The sequence below is a fragment of the Meleagris gallopavo genome, chromosome 1, assembly GCF_905368555.1.
Source record: "Meleagris gallopavo chromosome 1, MGAL_WU_HG_1.1, whole genome shotgun sequence".
Taxonomy (NCBI): Eukaryota; Metazoa; Chordata; class Aves; order Galliformes; family Phasianidae; genus Meleagris; species Meleagris gallopavo.
In genome coordinates, this window is record NC_139404.1 from 2,416,496 (window position 1) to 2,430,358 (window position 13,863).

At 41.8% G+C, this 13,863-nt stretch overlaps 1 protein-coding gene and 1 pseudogene across 3 annotated transcripts in view; both read left to right on the forward strand.

Moving 5' to 3' along the window:
- Nucleotides 1-9,332, forward strand: part of CHCHD3 (coiled-coil-helix-coiled-coil-helix domain containing 3) — a 195,032-nt gene extending 185,700 nt beyond the window's left edge. Inside the window, exons 7-8 of one of the 2 annotated variants that reach the window (XM_085212975.1) lie at nucleotides 2,332-2,467; nucleotides 8,624-9,332. In XM_085212975.1, the coding sequence (XP_085069101.1) occupies nucleotides 2,332-2,467; nucleotides 8,624-8,650 (163 nt within the window). In that variant the 3' untranslated portion in view covers nucleotides 8,651-9,332. The remainder of the gene's footprint in view (nucleotides 1-2,331; nucleotides 2,468-8,623) is intronic. The other variant, XM_085213047.1, reaches the window with a different exon arrangement.
- Nucleotides 1-13,863, forward strand: part of LOC146545178 (uncharacterized) — a 252,501-nt pseudogene that overhangs the window by 156,581 nt on the left and 82,057 nt on the right. The window lies entirely within an intron of this gene.

Sequence of the window (13,863 nt, forward strand, 5' to 3'; positions counted from 1 at the left end):
AGTAATCTCATTTAGTGTTTTCCCAAAAGTGCAAATAGTGCATTAGGGAAGCGTAACAAGCACAGCAGATCAATACAGAGCTGGTGCTTGCCTTGAACAGATTAATCCAAGAAAATGGACTTTGTTGACTTCAAGAAAGTGGCTGTTTGCTGCATTGACCAGCACTGGGACTGCGTTGCAGGAGTGGGCTGAGGGCACAGTTGGAAACATCACCAATGGGAAACGATGATATGAAAATAAATCAACATGTCTTATGGTGCTCCGGTACTGTGGGCATTGTAAAGCATCCATTGGAGCATTCCAATAAGGAATTATACGTGGGCGCTGATGGCATGGCTTAGGAAAAATCAGTCGACAGAGGGTAAGAACTGAGTCACACATCTACAAAGAGCATACACAGTGCTTCCTCTCTTATTTCTGTTTCACCCCAGTACAGCCATAGACTCTGCTGAAGTCAGTCAGTGTACAGCATTTTTTGTGGTCATACATTTTGATGCCTGACACGCTTTTGAAATGCTTGCTGATAGCATTAGAGGGAGGGATTAGGGGGAAATCCTCATCCGCAAGAGCCTGCAGAAGTTTGAACTTCCAGATCACAAAGTGTTTTAAGCTCCGGGGACTGCGTTTAAATTCTGTTTTAGGTATTTCACAAATGCACGGTAATGAATGAAAGGAGTGAGAGAGCTGTTTTATATTGGTATATATCGTAAAATCAAGGAGACTTTGCATTTCTTCTTTGGTACTACATCTTGAGTGGTTGCCAAGAAGTCAATTCCCTCAAGGAACAACACTGTGCTTCACGTTTCATTTTCTCACTGTACTAAAGCAGAGATCTGCTCGAGCCAATCAGCAAAATAAGAAAGAACAGAATATTCATCTGAGGATGCAGCTGCTGATAAGTCCTGTTCTTTTTACGACCTCACTGAACTAAAAATAATGTGGGCTGCAATGGATGTTGGAACAGTCAGGCTTTCCTGGTAGGTTAAATGGGGAAGTGTATTAAGTATGCAGTTGCCACACATAAAACAAATAGTGTTATACAAACCTTAGCTGCTGTTTTTCTGTGAAGTTTCAAGTCTGTTTTTTTTGTTGGTTTTTTTTTCCCTACCAATGAAATTCTTTATTTTTTGCTGTAAAAGAGGTATAACAGTGAGTAAGGACATTGTTTTGTGGGGAAATGGTGGTGGTAGGTGGGTGGTTGGACTAAATGGTCTTGGAGGTCTTTTCCAGCCTTGGTCATTCTGTTATTTTAGATTTTGAGTACCTTAAAAGTTGTCTGTAAATTAAATATCTGATTAGCTTAAAATTACATTGGAATTCTGATCGTTCTGCCAACCTCTTGCTTCTAAAATAGGAGTTGTATTTCTGTTTCAATTCTGTGTCACTGTGTGAATAACATTATATAGATTAATACAAATGACAGGATTTTTGTCCAAAAAAGATTTGGTTTTGCAGAATAGTTTCCATTCCTTTGTGTATTACATCAGCCAAAAAGATGGCAAGAGTAATTAATTCACACAGTAAAGAAAACAGACAAAGTTCCTAAATAAGTTGCACATCTGGCAGCAGGGTTACAATTGAGGTGATGGGTAGAAGAGAAGGGGAGGAGGATGTGCCGAAAATAGAGGCTATCATCAGATCAGCAAAAGCAGATTGTGTAATTTGCTGATGGCAGCAGGTTTTCTGTATTCTGCAGGTCAGCCCAATGGGTCCTTTCCGTCTTCTGCAGCAGCAATATTTAATAAGAGGCGAGACTGTATGGCCATAGGACTATACAGCAATGACGCTTAATGAGTCCTGCATTTCTCTGACTATTTTTCTTTATGTAAGTGAAATCAGACATGCTCAGTATGACCCTCAGTTCAAAACACAGAATCGTAGAATGGCCTGGGGTTAAAAGGACCACAGTGATCACCGAGTTTCAACCCCCTGCTGTGTGCAGGGTCACCAGCCACCAGACCAGGCTGCCCAGAGCCACATCCAGCCTGGCCCTGAATGCCTCCAGGGATCCAGGGGCATCCACAACCTCCTTGGGCAACCTGTTCCAGTGTGTCACCACTGGAAATGAAGAAACATTTCCTCATATGAAGTTGGATGTTGATTTTCTCTGCCAGCTAGAACCAAGAACTAGATCAGGATGACACTTGTGGTCCTAGCAGCTCACTTTCCCATTTGGGTCTGATGTTACCCAGATTATAACCCAAACAGCTCTAAAAGCAGCCTTCTTTTTGTGACTTTAAAGTGTTCTCCCTCACTTCTGTTATTTAAAGTTGCATCTCTCCCGAAATGTTTTTGAGAAGGAAACCAAAATCTTCTTTCTTCTTTCCCCAGGCGTTATGAGACTCAACCAGTCTGTGCTGATCTTCAGGGCAAAATTCTGCAGTGTTACCAGCAACATGCTCAGGAGACCCTCAGCTGCTCTGCACTGGCTAGCCAGTACCTGCATTGTGTCAATCATGCCAAACAGGTGAGTGTAGGAATCTTGCTACTATAGTAATTGCAGAAGGCAAAAAAAAAAATAAGAGGAAACAGTCAGATTATCCAATTAGTCCCTTGTACACGTTAAGCAGTAGTGTTCCCTGTGTGTTTGTTCTCACAAGCTCTGTGGTGTCCTCTTTCAATTTACTTAAATAATAGGGTTTCCATCTCTTCCCTTGGGAAACCATTGTTTAGTGTAGGAGCTAACACTGTTGGCAGATGTTTCCTGGTATCTGCAGGTTTAGCAGTCAAACAAGGGGATTAAACTAAGTGGTACTATTTGTCATAAATACCACTGTTTTCAGTAACAAATGAATGGATGTCTCAAACTAGATTGCTCACCAGCTGGAAGTCTTGATTTCTTTTAAGTTAAGCATTCAGGGTCTAACGCTGACGTTTGCCTGCTCTTTCCCTGTATACATTCAGTTTGCTACTCTACGTGTTGCTAAGTTAGATTATAAACATATATGCTTCATTAGGGCAGTAGAAGGGAAATGTCAGTACTATATAAATGATCCAGTTAAAAGAAGCTAAAATTTCTAAAGATTATTCTTTTTAATCAGCTTAAATCTTTCAAATACGGAGGTGCGTGTGTTGATTTCAGTTGTTCTTAAAGAAGCCAGTTGGAAACATGCTTATAGGCCACATATAAAATCATAGAATCATAGAATCACAGAATCAGAAAATGGCTTGGGTTGAAAAGGACCACAATGATCATTGAGTTTCAACCCCCCTGCTATGTGCAGGGTCGCCAACCACCAGACCAGGCTGCCCAGAGCCACATCCAGCCTGGTCCTGAATGCCTTCAGGGATCCAGGGGCATCTACAACCTGCTTGGGCAACCTGTTCCAGTGCATCACCACCCCGTGTGAAAAACTTCCTCCTAATATCTAACCTAAACCTGCCCTGTAGGTAGAAAGTACTTAAAGAAGTCTGTTAATCTTTGTTTCTGATAAAAGCTATGAGTTAATATTTGAGCATGTGAAAATCATGGAATTGTAGAATCATTAAGTTAGGAAAAAGACCACTGAGATGATCCAGTCCAACTGTCAACCCATTCCCACCATGCCCACTAAATCATATCCCTCAGTGCCACTTCTCTGCATTTCTTGAACACCTCCATGGACAGTGACTCCACCACCTCCCTGGGCAGCCTGTTCCAGTGCCTCACCACTCTTTCTGAGAAGAAATTTTTCCTCATACCCAACCTGAACCTCCCCTGACACAGCTTAAGGCTATTACCTCTTGTCTTACCACTGCTACCTGGGAAAAGAGGCCAACCCCCATCTCACTTGAAAGAATTTGGCTGTCATCATTCACTCTGACCTTTCTGCAGTTAAACTGGTGCAGTCTTGCTCCTGTACTGCTCGAGATCTTCCTGGAGTTAATGCTTCTCTCTGTTTAAGTGCACTGTAAATTTTTGTGGGAGACAACAGTTGCAGTGCTAACACTGTTTCTGCACTCTGCAGCACTTAATTCATTTGTGGGGTGCTATTATTGTAATTCTTTGTTTATATAGTTAGTGTGCTCCTGTCTGAACTGGCAGCCTGGCAGTGCTGGATGACAAGCTCAGCAGCTGCAGCTCGTTCTGTGAATGTGCTGCAGTGCAGGATGAGGACAATTTGTGGGGCTGCTCGGGCAGCTCTGAAATCACCCCATGATATTAAACCTTGTTATCATCCGTAGAAACTTTGACCCAAGAGGATACCTGCAATGAAGTATAAAAATCAATGAGATCAACCTGTCCCTTTCAGATTTACCTCCTTCGTTATACCTTTGGATAGTTTTCCTGCACACTTGTTAATGTACTTTAATGCACTCAGCTCCTGTGCTCCTTCACCGCCTTTAGAACTCTACAGCCTACCACATCTCTCTGCTCATAAAAATCTTTCCTGATGTCGTAACCTGAGGGTCTCCTTTTTAAATCTCCATGCTCACACACCCAGGTGTGAGAGGTGCAACAGGTTTTGCCCAGGTCCCTTCCTACCATGGCAAGCAAATATTGGTGTGTATATGTATTATTTTCAAAGCTTTCACTTAGTGTGATTTTTGTATTTCAAAATCCGGTGTGAAGTTTCTAGAAAAAGAATTTTTTGAGACATTCTAGAATCACAGAATCATAGAATGGCCTGGGTTGAAAGGGACCACAATGATCATCCAGTTCCAACCCCCCTGCTGTGTGCAGGGTCGCCAACCAGCAGACCAGGCTGCCCAGAGCCACATCCAGCCTGGGCCTGAATGCCTCCAGGGATGGGGCATCCACAACCTGCTTGGGCAACCTGTTCCAGTGTGTCACCACCCTCTGTGTGAAAATCTTCTTCCTAATATCTGATCTAAACCTCCCCTGTCTCAGTTTAAGACCATTCCCCCTTGTCCTATCACTATTCACCCTCGTAAACAGTCGTACCCCTTTCTTAGAAGAAGAAAATAAAGGCTAGTAAATTATATTAGGTTGCTGTGTAGTTGGCATCATTGATGCTTGCATCATTTGGAAAAGTCATTTACTGCATTTATAATTCTATACTATTTTTAACAGGAACTGTAAATTTTAATTAATTATACATATTTAAGCTATAACTGAAGTTTATATCTGGTAGGAATGTTTTCAGAAGGCTATGATGAGGGCGAATTAATTCATGTTCAGAAGGTGCAGGAAAAGGAAATTGCATAAATATGAGCATTAAGTTTCTGAGCCCTTTTAAACACCTTTTTTTGTTGAAGATCTTCAGCCGAGCCTGTCAAGTAGTTAAAAGTGTTTCCTAAATGCTTCTTATTCTCTTTCACACATGCTTCAAGATGAGAATTCAGAGGTTTCTCTCTTATGATAACAGAGAAAGAGAAGCCTTTTATGATGGAAATATTTGCAAGCAGGAATGATTGTTTTTCATAACGAACATCAGTCCTCTAGAGCTCATCCTCCATGTGTTGCAGCTGTAATTGTAATTATTTTTACTCGCTGATTGCCTGGAAGTCCAGACAAGCAGTTACTTTGAAATAATTGCCAAACACCGCTATAAAATACTGCAGAATTACCTATTATGTCTGCTTGGTCGGAAGACAGAAGAGCAGGATAAATAGCAGATTCAGAAATGAAAAAGTTAACTGACATTGGCTACAAGAAACAAACAAAGAAGAAAATTTGCTAGAGGGAATAGACCAAGATATTGAAAACCAAATAAGTTAACTAATCCGATTTCCTGGCGGTGAGTCTGGGCACTTGTGCTCAGGCTGAGCACACTCTGTGCTTTTCATAAATTGAATTTATTGACTCCTCTTTCTTTCCTATCTTGCTTATAATTATCTCACCCTCTCTTCTGTATGCTCCTTATTTCTCATCCTGTCTGTAATCTCATGTCTCTATCTGTCCTTTTCTCCCCTTGTTAGAAAGTCCTGGAGAGCTGTTAATTCAGAGGAGTTTGACACATTGCTGTATCTTCAGTTTAAATCTTCTCCCAAAGTCATGAGAAGCTAGTGAGATAAATTAAGCTCTATTATTAATGTTTGTATTTTATTATAATAGAAGCAGAGAGAAAAACTGCTTAATGGAGCCATTAAAGGGAAGACATTAGGATTGTCTGTGCCATGGATTTGTGTTCCCACTGCTGAAGGATCTCCAGCTATTGCACCATCTGCAATAATACGGACCATCCACTGGCATTTGTATTGCTTGTTCTAATCTACTTCTCGCTGATGTGGTCAGTGTGGCTGTTGAATACCCAATTTTATTTTTCCTTGTGCTACAGGGAGTCCTAATTCCTATATGGAAACACAACCACAGCATAGCTTAATGACATCTGTGCAATGTTTTCCCATTAGACCTCTTATTTCACAGGGGTGCAAGTGTCTGCAGGCAGGTTAGGTCCGAAAGTACTCGAAGGAATGATAACAACAGCTGCTGTTGTCTGACAGCCTGGCTACAAAATGCTGTCCTTCAGCCTCTTCAGCCTTGTAACCATTACTTTAAATTGTAGGACAGAGTGGTCCACAATCATGCATCCTCATCAGAGTAACCATTTCATTCAGCCTCATTCTCCAGTATTTTCACTAGGTACTGTCTCACTGTCTAATGGAAAAATATGTAAAATGAGTGTGGCTGTGAACTGAAACGCAATAAAAGGACACTGTCTTTTATGGATACCATTTAGCACTACCTTGATTAAAGAAAGTTAATTATGAGAGGTTCAGACCACGTTCCCTTCACACCTGCATTGATGTCATGGAAATAATGTAAATACGTGAAGTAATTAAATGTTGTGGGCAGAAATATGCACCTAGTGAACAAATACCTGTGATTTCTTTCCCTAGGACATTAAATGAAAGAAAAGTAACAGCATTTTTCTCTGCTCTTTTGGGAATTTCCAGTGTAAATTTATGCAGTGTTACATTTACCCCAAGTTAATGTTCAGCCCAGCAATGGCTTGGAGCAAGTTTCTGCATTACTACTGCAAAAGGAGACTTCTAGTAGGAATAGCCTTCATCGGTTCTACAGAAATCTCTGAGGGGATCCTGTCAGTAAACTGAGATGGAGGATTTTCTTAATTAATACAAGTTTCCCCTATCTTTGTTTATAAAAGCAGCGAGGGAGCCTAAAACTGATTCCTTTCATTCTGTTAGACTGAACCTCTCTATCACGAGTTCTGGATATTATTTGTGAACAGAGATGTTCAGCATCTTTCCATGCGCTCACTGTTGACTCCTTGGGATGTATCTTAATCCTTCTTGCAGTAACACTGCTTGATACAGTTGAGTGTTTCTCCGGATGATTTTTGGAAAGACTGTGAGGATTTAAATCATAGAATGATTAAGATTGCAAAAGACAGCTAAGATCATCCGTCCATCCACTGACCCATGCCCATCATGACCCCAGAAACCACATCCACCCTTTTCTTTGAACACCTCCAGGAATGATGACTCCACCGCCTCCTGGGCAGCCTGATCGAATGCATTACCACTCCTTCTGGGAAGAAACATTTCATAATATCCAATCTGAACCCCCCCCCCCCACCCGGCACAACTTAAACCCACTGCCTCTCATCCTGAAAAGACAACAGATTTCTGTTCCCTTCATTGCTAATTTTCCTGAGCCCTAACTTCTATGACTCTGTGCTGTCCAGATCTGCGGAGAATGTTCTCAGTCTGGCCAGATGGTGTTCCAGTATTTGAGTCAGCTTGCAGGTCTCCTGTGAGATTTCGAGGTTCACATTTGGGCCTTCTCCTGACATAAGCCCAAAACATTGTCAGACCCCTTTCTATTGTTTTTTACAAGGAGATTCAAAATTTCTTCCCTATTTTCTGGATACTGAAGGCAAGAACAATAGATTGCTTTGGTCAACTTCATAGCCCACTAATGAGTGTAGATGATGCTAGATCCTGCTTTCTATTCTGTTCTAGATATGTAGTATCTATACATCTGCTCATTTCTAAAGACCCTTCATTTATGGTTCATTACAGTAGGAAACTCTTGGTAGAGCTCTGCATATTATCCCTGCAAGTCTGTGTTTTCATGGTAGAGGCCAGGACCTCTGAATGGAGTCAAGACCCTGTAGCAGAGCTTGCTGGTGTGGCAGTAGGAATAATTCTTAGAGTACTTGACAGATCTATCCTTTTAGCTCTGGGTGGCCTAACTGTGCACAGGAGGTGAATAATGAAGTGAAAGTTCAGTTCGACATGTTCAGACTATCAAGATTATGATGATGACTCGGAATATAGGAAGAGTGTAGGTAGGGGACATACTTAGTGCTGTGTGACTTCGGGATATATTTCCTCCAGTATGTAACTGCTGGGAACAGGATTTATCTTATTGTAAGGTCAGACGTTTTAATTTCCTTAATAGCCATAGCATGACTGGAGCTATGATAGCATTAAGATGGATGAATAGGAATCGTTCCTGCAGCTCTTCAGTCCTCCAAATGTCTGGCTTGTTGAGTCCTCGAATAGCTCCATTCTGCCTCTGTGACTTGTCCCTGCAATGATATGCATGTTAACAATGTTTCTTTTTCTGTATTTTAATTGGGGGAAGAAAAAAAAAATTGCAAATCCTGGGAAGGAAATGTCACCAAAATTCGGTGTGTCTCTGGAATAACTTTGAGTTATTGAAACACGTGTTTCTCCCTCTCTCTTCCCTCCCCTCTGACCATTTTCTTAGCAGAGCATGCTTGGGAGAGGAGGATAAAGGCATTGTCCAAATCAAGCACAAGACCATCAACTCTAATTTCAGCAGAAGAGCATTTTTTCCCAAGAATGATATGACAGCCCATTTACAGGGCAGACCAATAAAGAGAAGAACTGGAAGAGCCATTTCAAGAGCAGCAGCCATCACGGCTCAATCAGTGTGGCCATTTGAAAAGCCAAGACCTATATCTTATTACATCAGAAATCATACATCCGAAGACACTGTTCAGTCTTAGTAAAATCCACTTATTTGTGATTGAAGAAAGGAAAAGAAAAGAACCTCTCACTGACCTTAGAAAGGGGAAATATCCTTCAAATGCTGCCATTTCATTGCAGAATCTCCTCAAAAACTTCTCACTGTCAAAGGCATGGGTATGTAACACTTGGTGTGCCGGGATGTGGCAGTGCATTGTAAGTCAGCTGCTGCTCCTCGCCGTATTTGTTGCTTATATAAAGTTTTTCTTACAGTGGATAATGACATAAATTTTACTTTAACTTATTTTACAAATGATGTGGTCTAATGAAATCTCTCATCAGGCCTTCTGCTGAAGTGATGTTAATGATCCAACACTTACAATTTAACACGGCCTTCATGAAATGATTCTGTTGTGCTTTTCACTCTGATAAAGTACTGATGAATATGCCTCATTCTGTACCAACAATAAATATATTTTATGAACAAAGTCAGTGTTTCACTCTGTCTCTCTTTCCAGTTCTCAGAGGCTGATGATGTTCCCTTTGCTGTGCTGTTCATGTTTTTCCAGCAGATGTTATTACAGAAGCTTTTAAAGCATAGGATTTTATGCATAACCAGCCTTGGTTCCATGAATACTACTTACATATTACTGTTTTCTATCAAAGCAACTAAATCGATGCCATGTGATAGCATGTTGTCATTCATGAACTACCAGAGCTTCCTTTCTTGGGAGTACATGGGAACGGAAGGGCATGCAGCACCCAAAACTGCAAACCTTAATACAAGTAATATTTTGGGGGTACTAAATCATATGCCTTTAATATGGGGGGATCAGTTTCATTTTATCATGTCTTTTCAGATAACTGCTGCAGCATTCATCTTACCAAACAATCTTAAAAAAGGCTTTTACACCGTAGTAATAGTTTCAAATGAGCAATGTGTCTCGAGCCTTCTGCTGTCTATTTACCTGTTCTGTTTCTCTAATTGGCTGCGTTTGAACTGCATTCTACTGTACAACTGCGTGTGCACCTGCAGATCTCATTTGTATTCAGAATACTGCTAGTGTTTCTCCTATCCTAATTATTGAGATGCTTGTTGAGTACTGTTTAATTAAGGGGTTCTTCTTTGTTTTTAATGTTACAAAAAAAGCTAGTTTTTTTGTTGTTGTTGTTTTTAGTTGCAAAGGTACAGTAATAGCGTAAGGAAAGGAAAATCCTGGCATTCAGTGTCAGGTGCCAGGTAAACTGCTTGAGAGAAATAATAGGAACATAAGTGACATGTTTACATGGTGACTTGCTGCAGTGTTTACAAATCAGCTAACTCACAAATTCTCCTTTATAATGTTCTCTTTTGTAACAGAGAGCCAAGAAGTTGGCAGATCCATCCTTGCCAGACTTAGAGTTGGCAGCAAAATATAGCATAGAGAAAAAGCAGACGTTTATAAGGCCAGATGATGCTGTAAAATCAGGAGAAGAGCTATGTCGGGAAGGAAGGTCTCTGTTATTGCCAAATGTTTATTGGTTTCCCTTACTGACAGCCTTGAGCAATGGGAGTCAGTCTTGCTTGCTTGCTTTCTTCCAACTGTGTTTCAGGCTTCATTTGAGATGATGTGTTCTTTAAACATCTTCTGTATCATCAGTGGTGTCATCTCTAGCATGTTTCGCTTGAGCTTGGAGGATGCTGATTGCAGCAGGCAGGCCGTAGTCCTTAAAATAGTCTGCTTTGTGGACAACTTTTGCCTTTAAAGTAGAGCAATGATACTGAGTGTTTTTGGAGTGAGCGTCAGTTTGCCACCTCTTCTGCCTGTGCCATCACTCCTTCTGCATGTCTGCATTCTAATCCCTTCTTTGGTCTTCAGCTTCTTCCTCCCTCCCTCTTTCTCACTTGCTGGTGCACAGGTCAGGCAGGACACACCTCTTTTGAAAACACTTGAGATGTGGTGTTGGACATTTCAAGGAAACAGTAGGTCTGCCTAGGAGGGGGACACTTTGCATGTTTTGGATTAACTATATGAAAAAGGGACAATACTTCGTAGGGAGGACAGGTCAAAGAATCATTAAGGTTGGAAAAGACAATTAAGATGACCCAGTCCTACCCTCAGCCCATCCCCACAATACCCACTAACCATGTCCCTCAGTGCCACATCTCCACATTTCTTGAACACCTCCATGGACAGTGACTCCACCACCTCCCCGGGCAGCTTGTTCCAATCTCTCATGACTCCTGAGAACAAATTTGTGCTAATATCCAATATTGACCTTTCCTGGCACAGCTTATGCTGGGATGATGAAGGGATGATGCACTGTACCTATGGTAAAGAATAATTTGAGATATTCCTGTTGGTCATTTACAAGAACAGTTGTACCTAGAAGGTTTTAAATGGAAAACCAGTATTGTAGGAGCTAAATCAAAGCTTTTCATTGTTCTTTGCTCAGTTTCTATGGAACAAGTCACAACTCTTTCAGTAGTGTCAAAATAATCACTGCTATCTCATCTAATTTAGTAGTGTTACACTCTTTTAGGTACTAGACTTCCTTTCCTCAGGAATCGTGTGTCTGAGATGTCACTTAGCTTTACATAGTCATTTTTTGTTTTGTTTTTAACTTGCTAAGATATGTCTGCATTACAGTTTTAAACAGATATTTGGAACTGGCTTTAGCACACAAAGACTGGGGGATGGGATACATTTTACAGCACAGACTGCCACTGCTTTGTTCTTTTTTAGATCCTGTGCCGCTTTTTGAGGGAGTTAAAAGAGGGGAGTGGAGTCTCAGGTGGACTCCATCTGATGGATTCTGGCATCTCTCAAGCTGAAGTCTCTTACTGGAGAAGAGACCCTTGCCTTTATTGATTCTTTTCTTCTTCTTGTCCTTCATATAAACATACCTGTGCGTGAAATTCAGAAATCTGCCCCATCCACCTGGTGTCCTTTCTGTCAGATCTATAAAGCAGACAGTTCCTGGTGTTGTGAGCCATAGCTGAAGCCCTGAGTCTTTGTCACACTGTCAACCCGTGGTGCTCAAGGAAACTATTTACTACTGTGAAGTTTGCTGGCTGGCACAATTCAGTCTCTGGCTGGCATTTTGTCACAGACGCTAATGATCATTCACAGAACAGCTTCTGGGGGTTATTTCTTCTACCCCTTGGTTCAGTCTGAGTGATATTTATACCTCCTATATTGTCTGAATTCCTGATAGGAGAGGAAGTCCTTCCCTCTTCTGTCATTTTTGTTTTTCCTTTCCAAAATAACAGAAATTCTAGCCATTATTCTTCTCTGCAGACTGCTGCTTAACCTGCGAATGCTGCTCAGGTTTGGGCAAGGCAAACTGATTATTTCTTGTGCTTTCTTTATGTGTATCTTTCTGTTCTATTAGCACCTGGAAATCAGCTTTTCATCACAGTAGATGGGTACCACCGAGAGATGGAGAAATGTTAGCCTTGCTTTTCAAAGAGAGTGAAGAAGGCACTGCAGGTGCATGTCCATCCTACAGCACAAAAGTCCTTTCTGTGTTCAGGCTCTGATATCTCTACATTTGAAACCATCCACTTATCGTGATCGGCATTAATGAAACCATTTATGTCCATGCTATGAGAACCATGATTCTTCCTTAAAAGAGCTGGGGGCTCTTTTTCAGGGCTGAGCACCCACTGTCACACTGAAGTTCAGCAGAGCATTGAGTCACTTCCAGACTCTGGCTCTTAAGAGCCCAAGGCAAGATCGGAGTGGAGGGCTGGAAAATGAGTAGGAAATTGGGGAGGTAAGGCAACTTGACAGCAGTGTTCACGTTGGGTTTTGCTGAGTGAACACCCTGCTGTTTTCAACTCTGTGTTAGTGAGGAATGTCTGTCATCTCAAGTCACCTTCCTGTTTGCTCTCAGCTGCTGTTCTTATCTTATTATCACACAGGGCCCGGAGGCAACTGCATCTCTGGTTTAATCATCAGGGTGGTGGTTATCCCATAGCACCATGCTCAAGGTATTCCCATTGGATAAAATTCTGTGCAGCAAAGGTGCTGTGCCTTTCCTGAGGCTTTCTGACAGCAAAACACTGCAGTGCAAACTTACCTACACCAGCAGAGGAGCATCATCAGCAACCATCCCTTCCTGAGGAATGGGGAGACATCCTGAATGTGGTGTGAGCAGGACCTGGTCTTCAAGTCACAGTGAAAAAGCCAGGCAGGTTCCCAAGAGCACAAGGCGCTGAGCCAGGGCTCCTCTGCAAGAATGTCTGCTCCCTGTGAACAAAGATGCTGGGTAATTAGAGAGGTAATTAGTTTAGTAATTACTGAGGTAATTAGTTCATTTCTCTCTCAAGCCAGTAGCTGCTAGAAAGAGGAGAACATTGAGCCTTGTGCTGGTGGGAACACCTTGAATTGCAGCCCTGCTGAGTTAACCCATCTCTATCCTGTGTGGAAGCAGTGCTTGGCTAAAAACAGAATGGTCAGGAGGAAAAGTAACCCTAAACACTGTGTTTGCTTTGTGTCCAAAAGCTTTTGAAGCACCTTGCAGTGAGATCTGAAAGCCTTTGTGCCATAGCCAGGAGACTGAAGCAGCAGATGTAACGTGCAGGAGTGATGCAGTATTTATTACCAAGGTTTTACATATTCCTAGGTGCACCTTTTGGGTAACCATTTCCCAGTGCCCCCATAACATTGCTGTCATTGGATTACCCACCCTTTGTATCAGAGGCTGCACACCTCTTTTCCCGTGGGCTGCCTTGCTGCTTTAGCAGAGACATTTCTACCAGCCTGGGGTGCAGCTGGTGTTTTCTGTACAGCTGTCATATGAAGCCTTGGTTATTTTCTAACCGCCCTACACAGGAAAACTTTCTTCCCTTGCAGGTCCCGAGGGCGGTCAGGGGCAGAGCAGCTGTCCCAAAGCAGGGGTGACTGCACTGACGGTGTTGGGGCTGAAAGAGAATCGAATTCCCTAATAAACTGCAAGTCAAACAGGTTCTACTTGATGTTAATCTATTGCTTGTATAAAAATAGCAGAGCTGGAAAGGACTTACAGCTCACT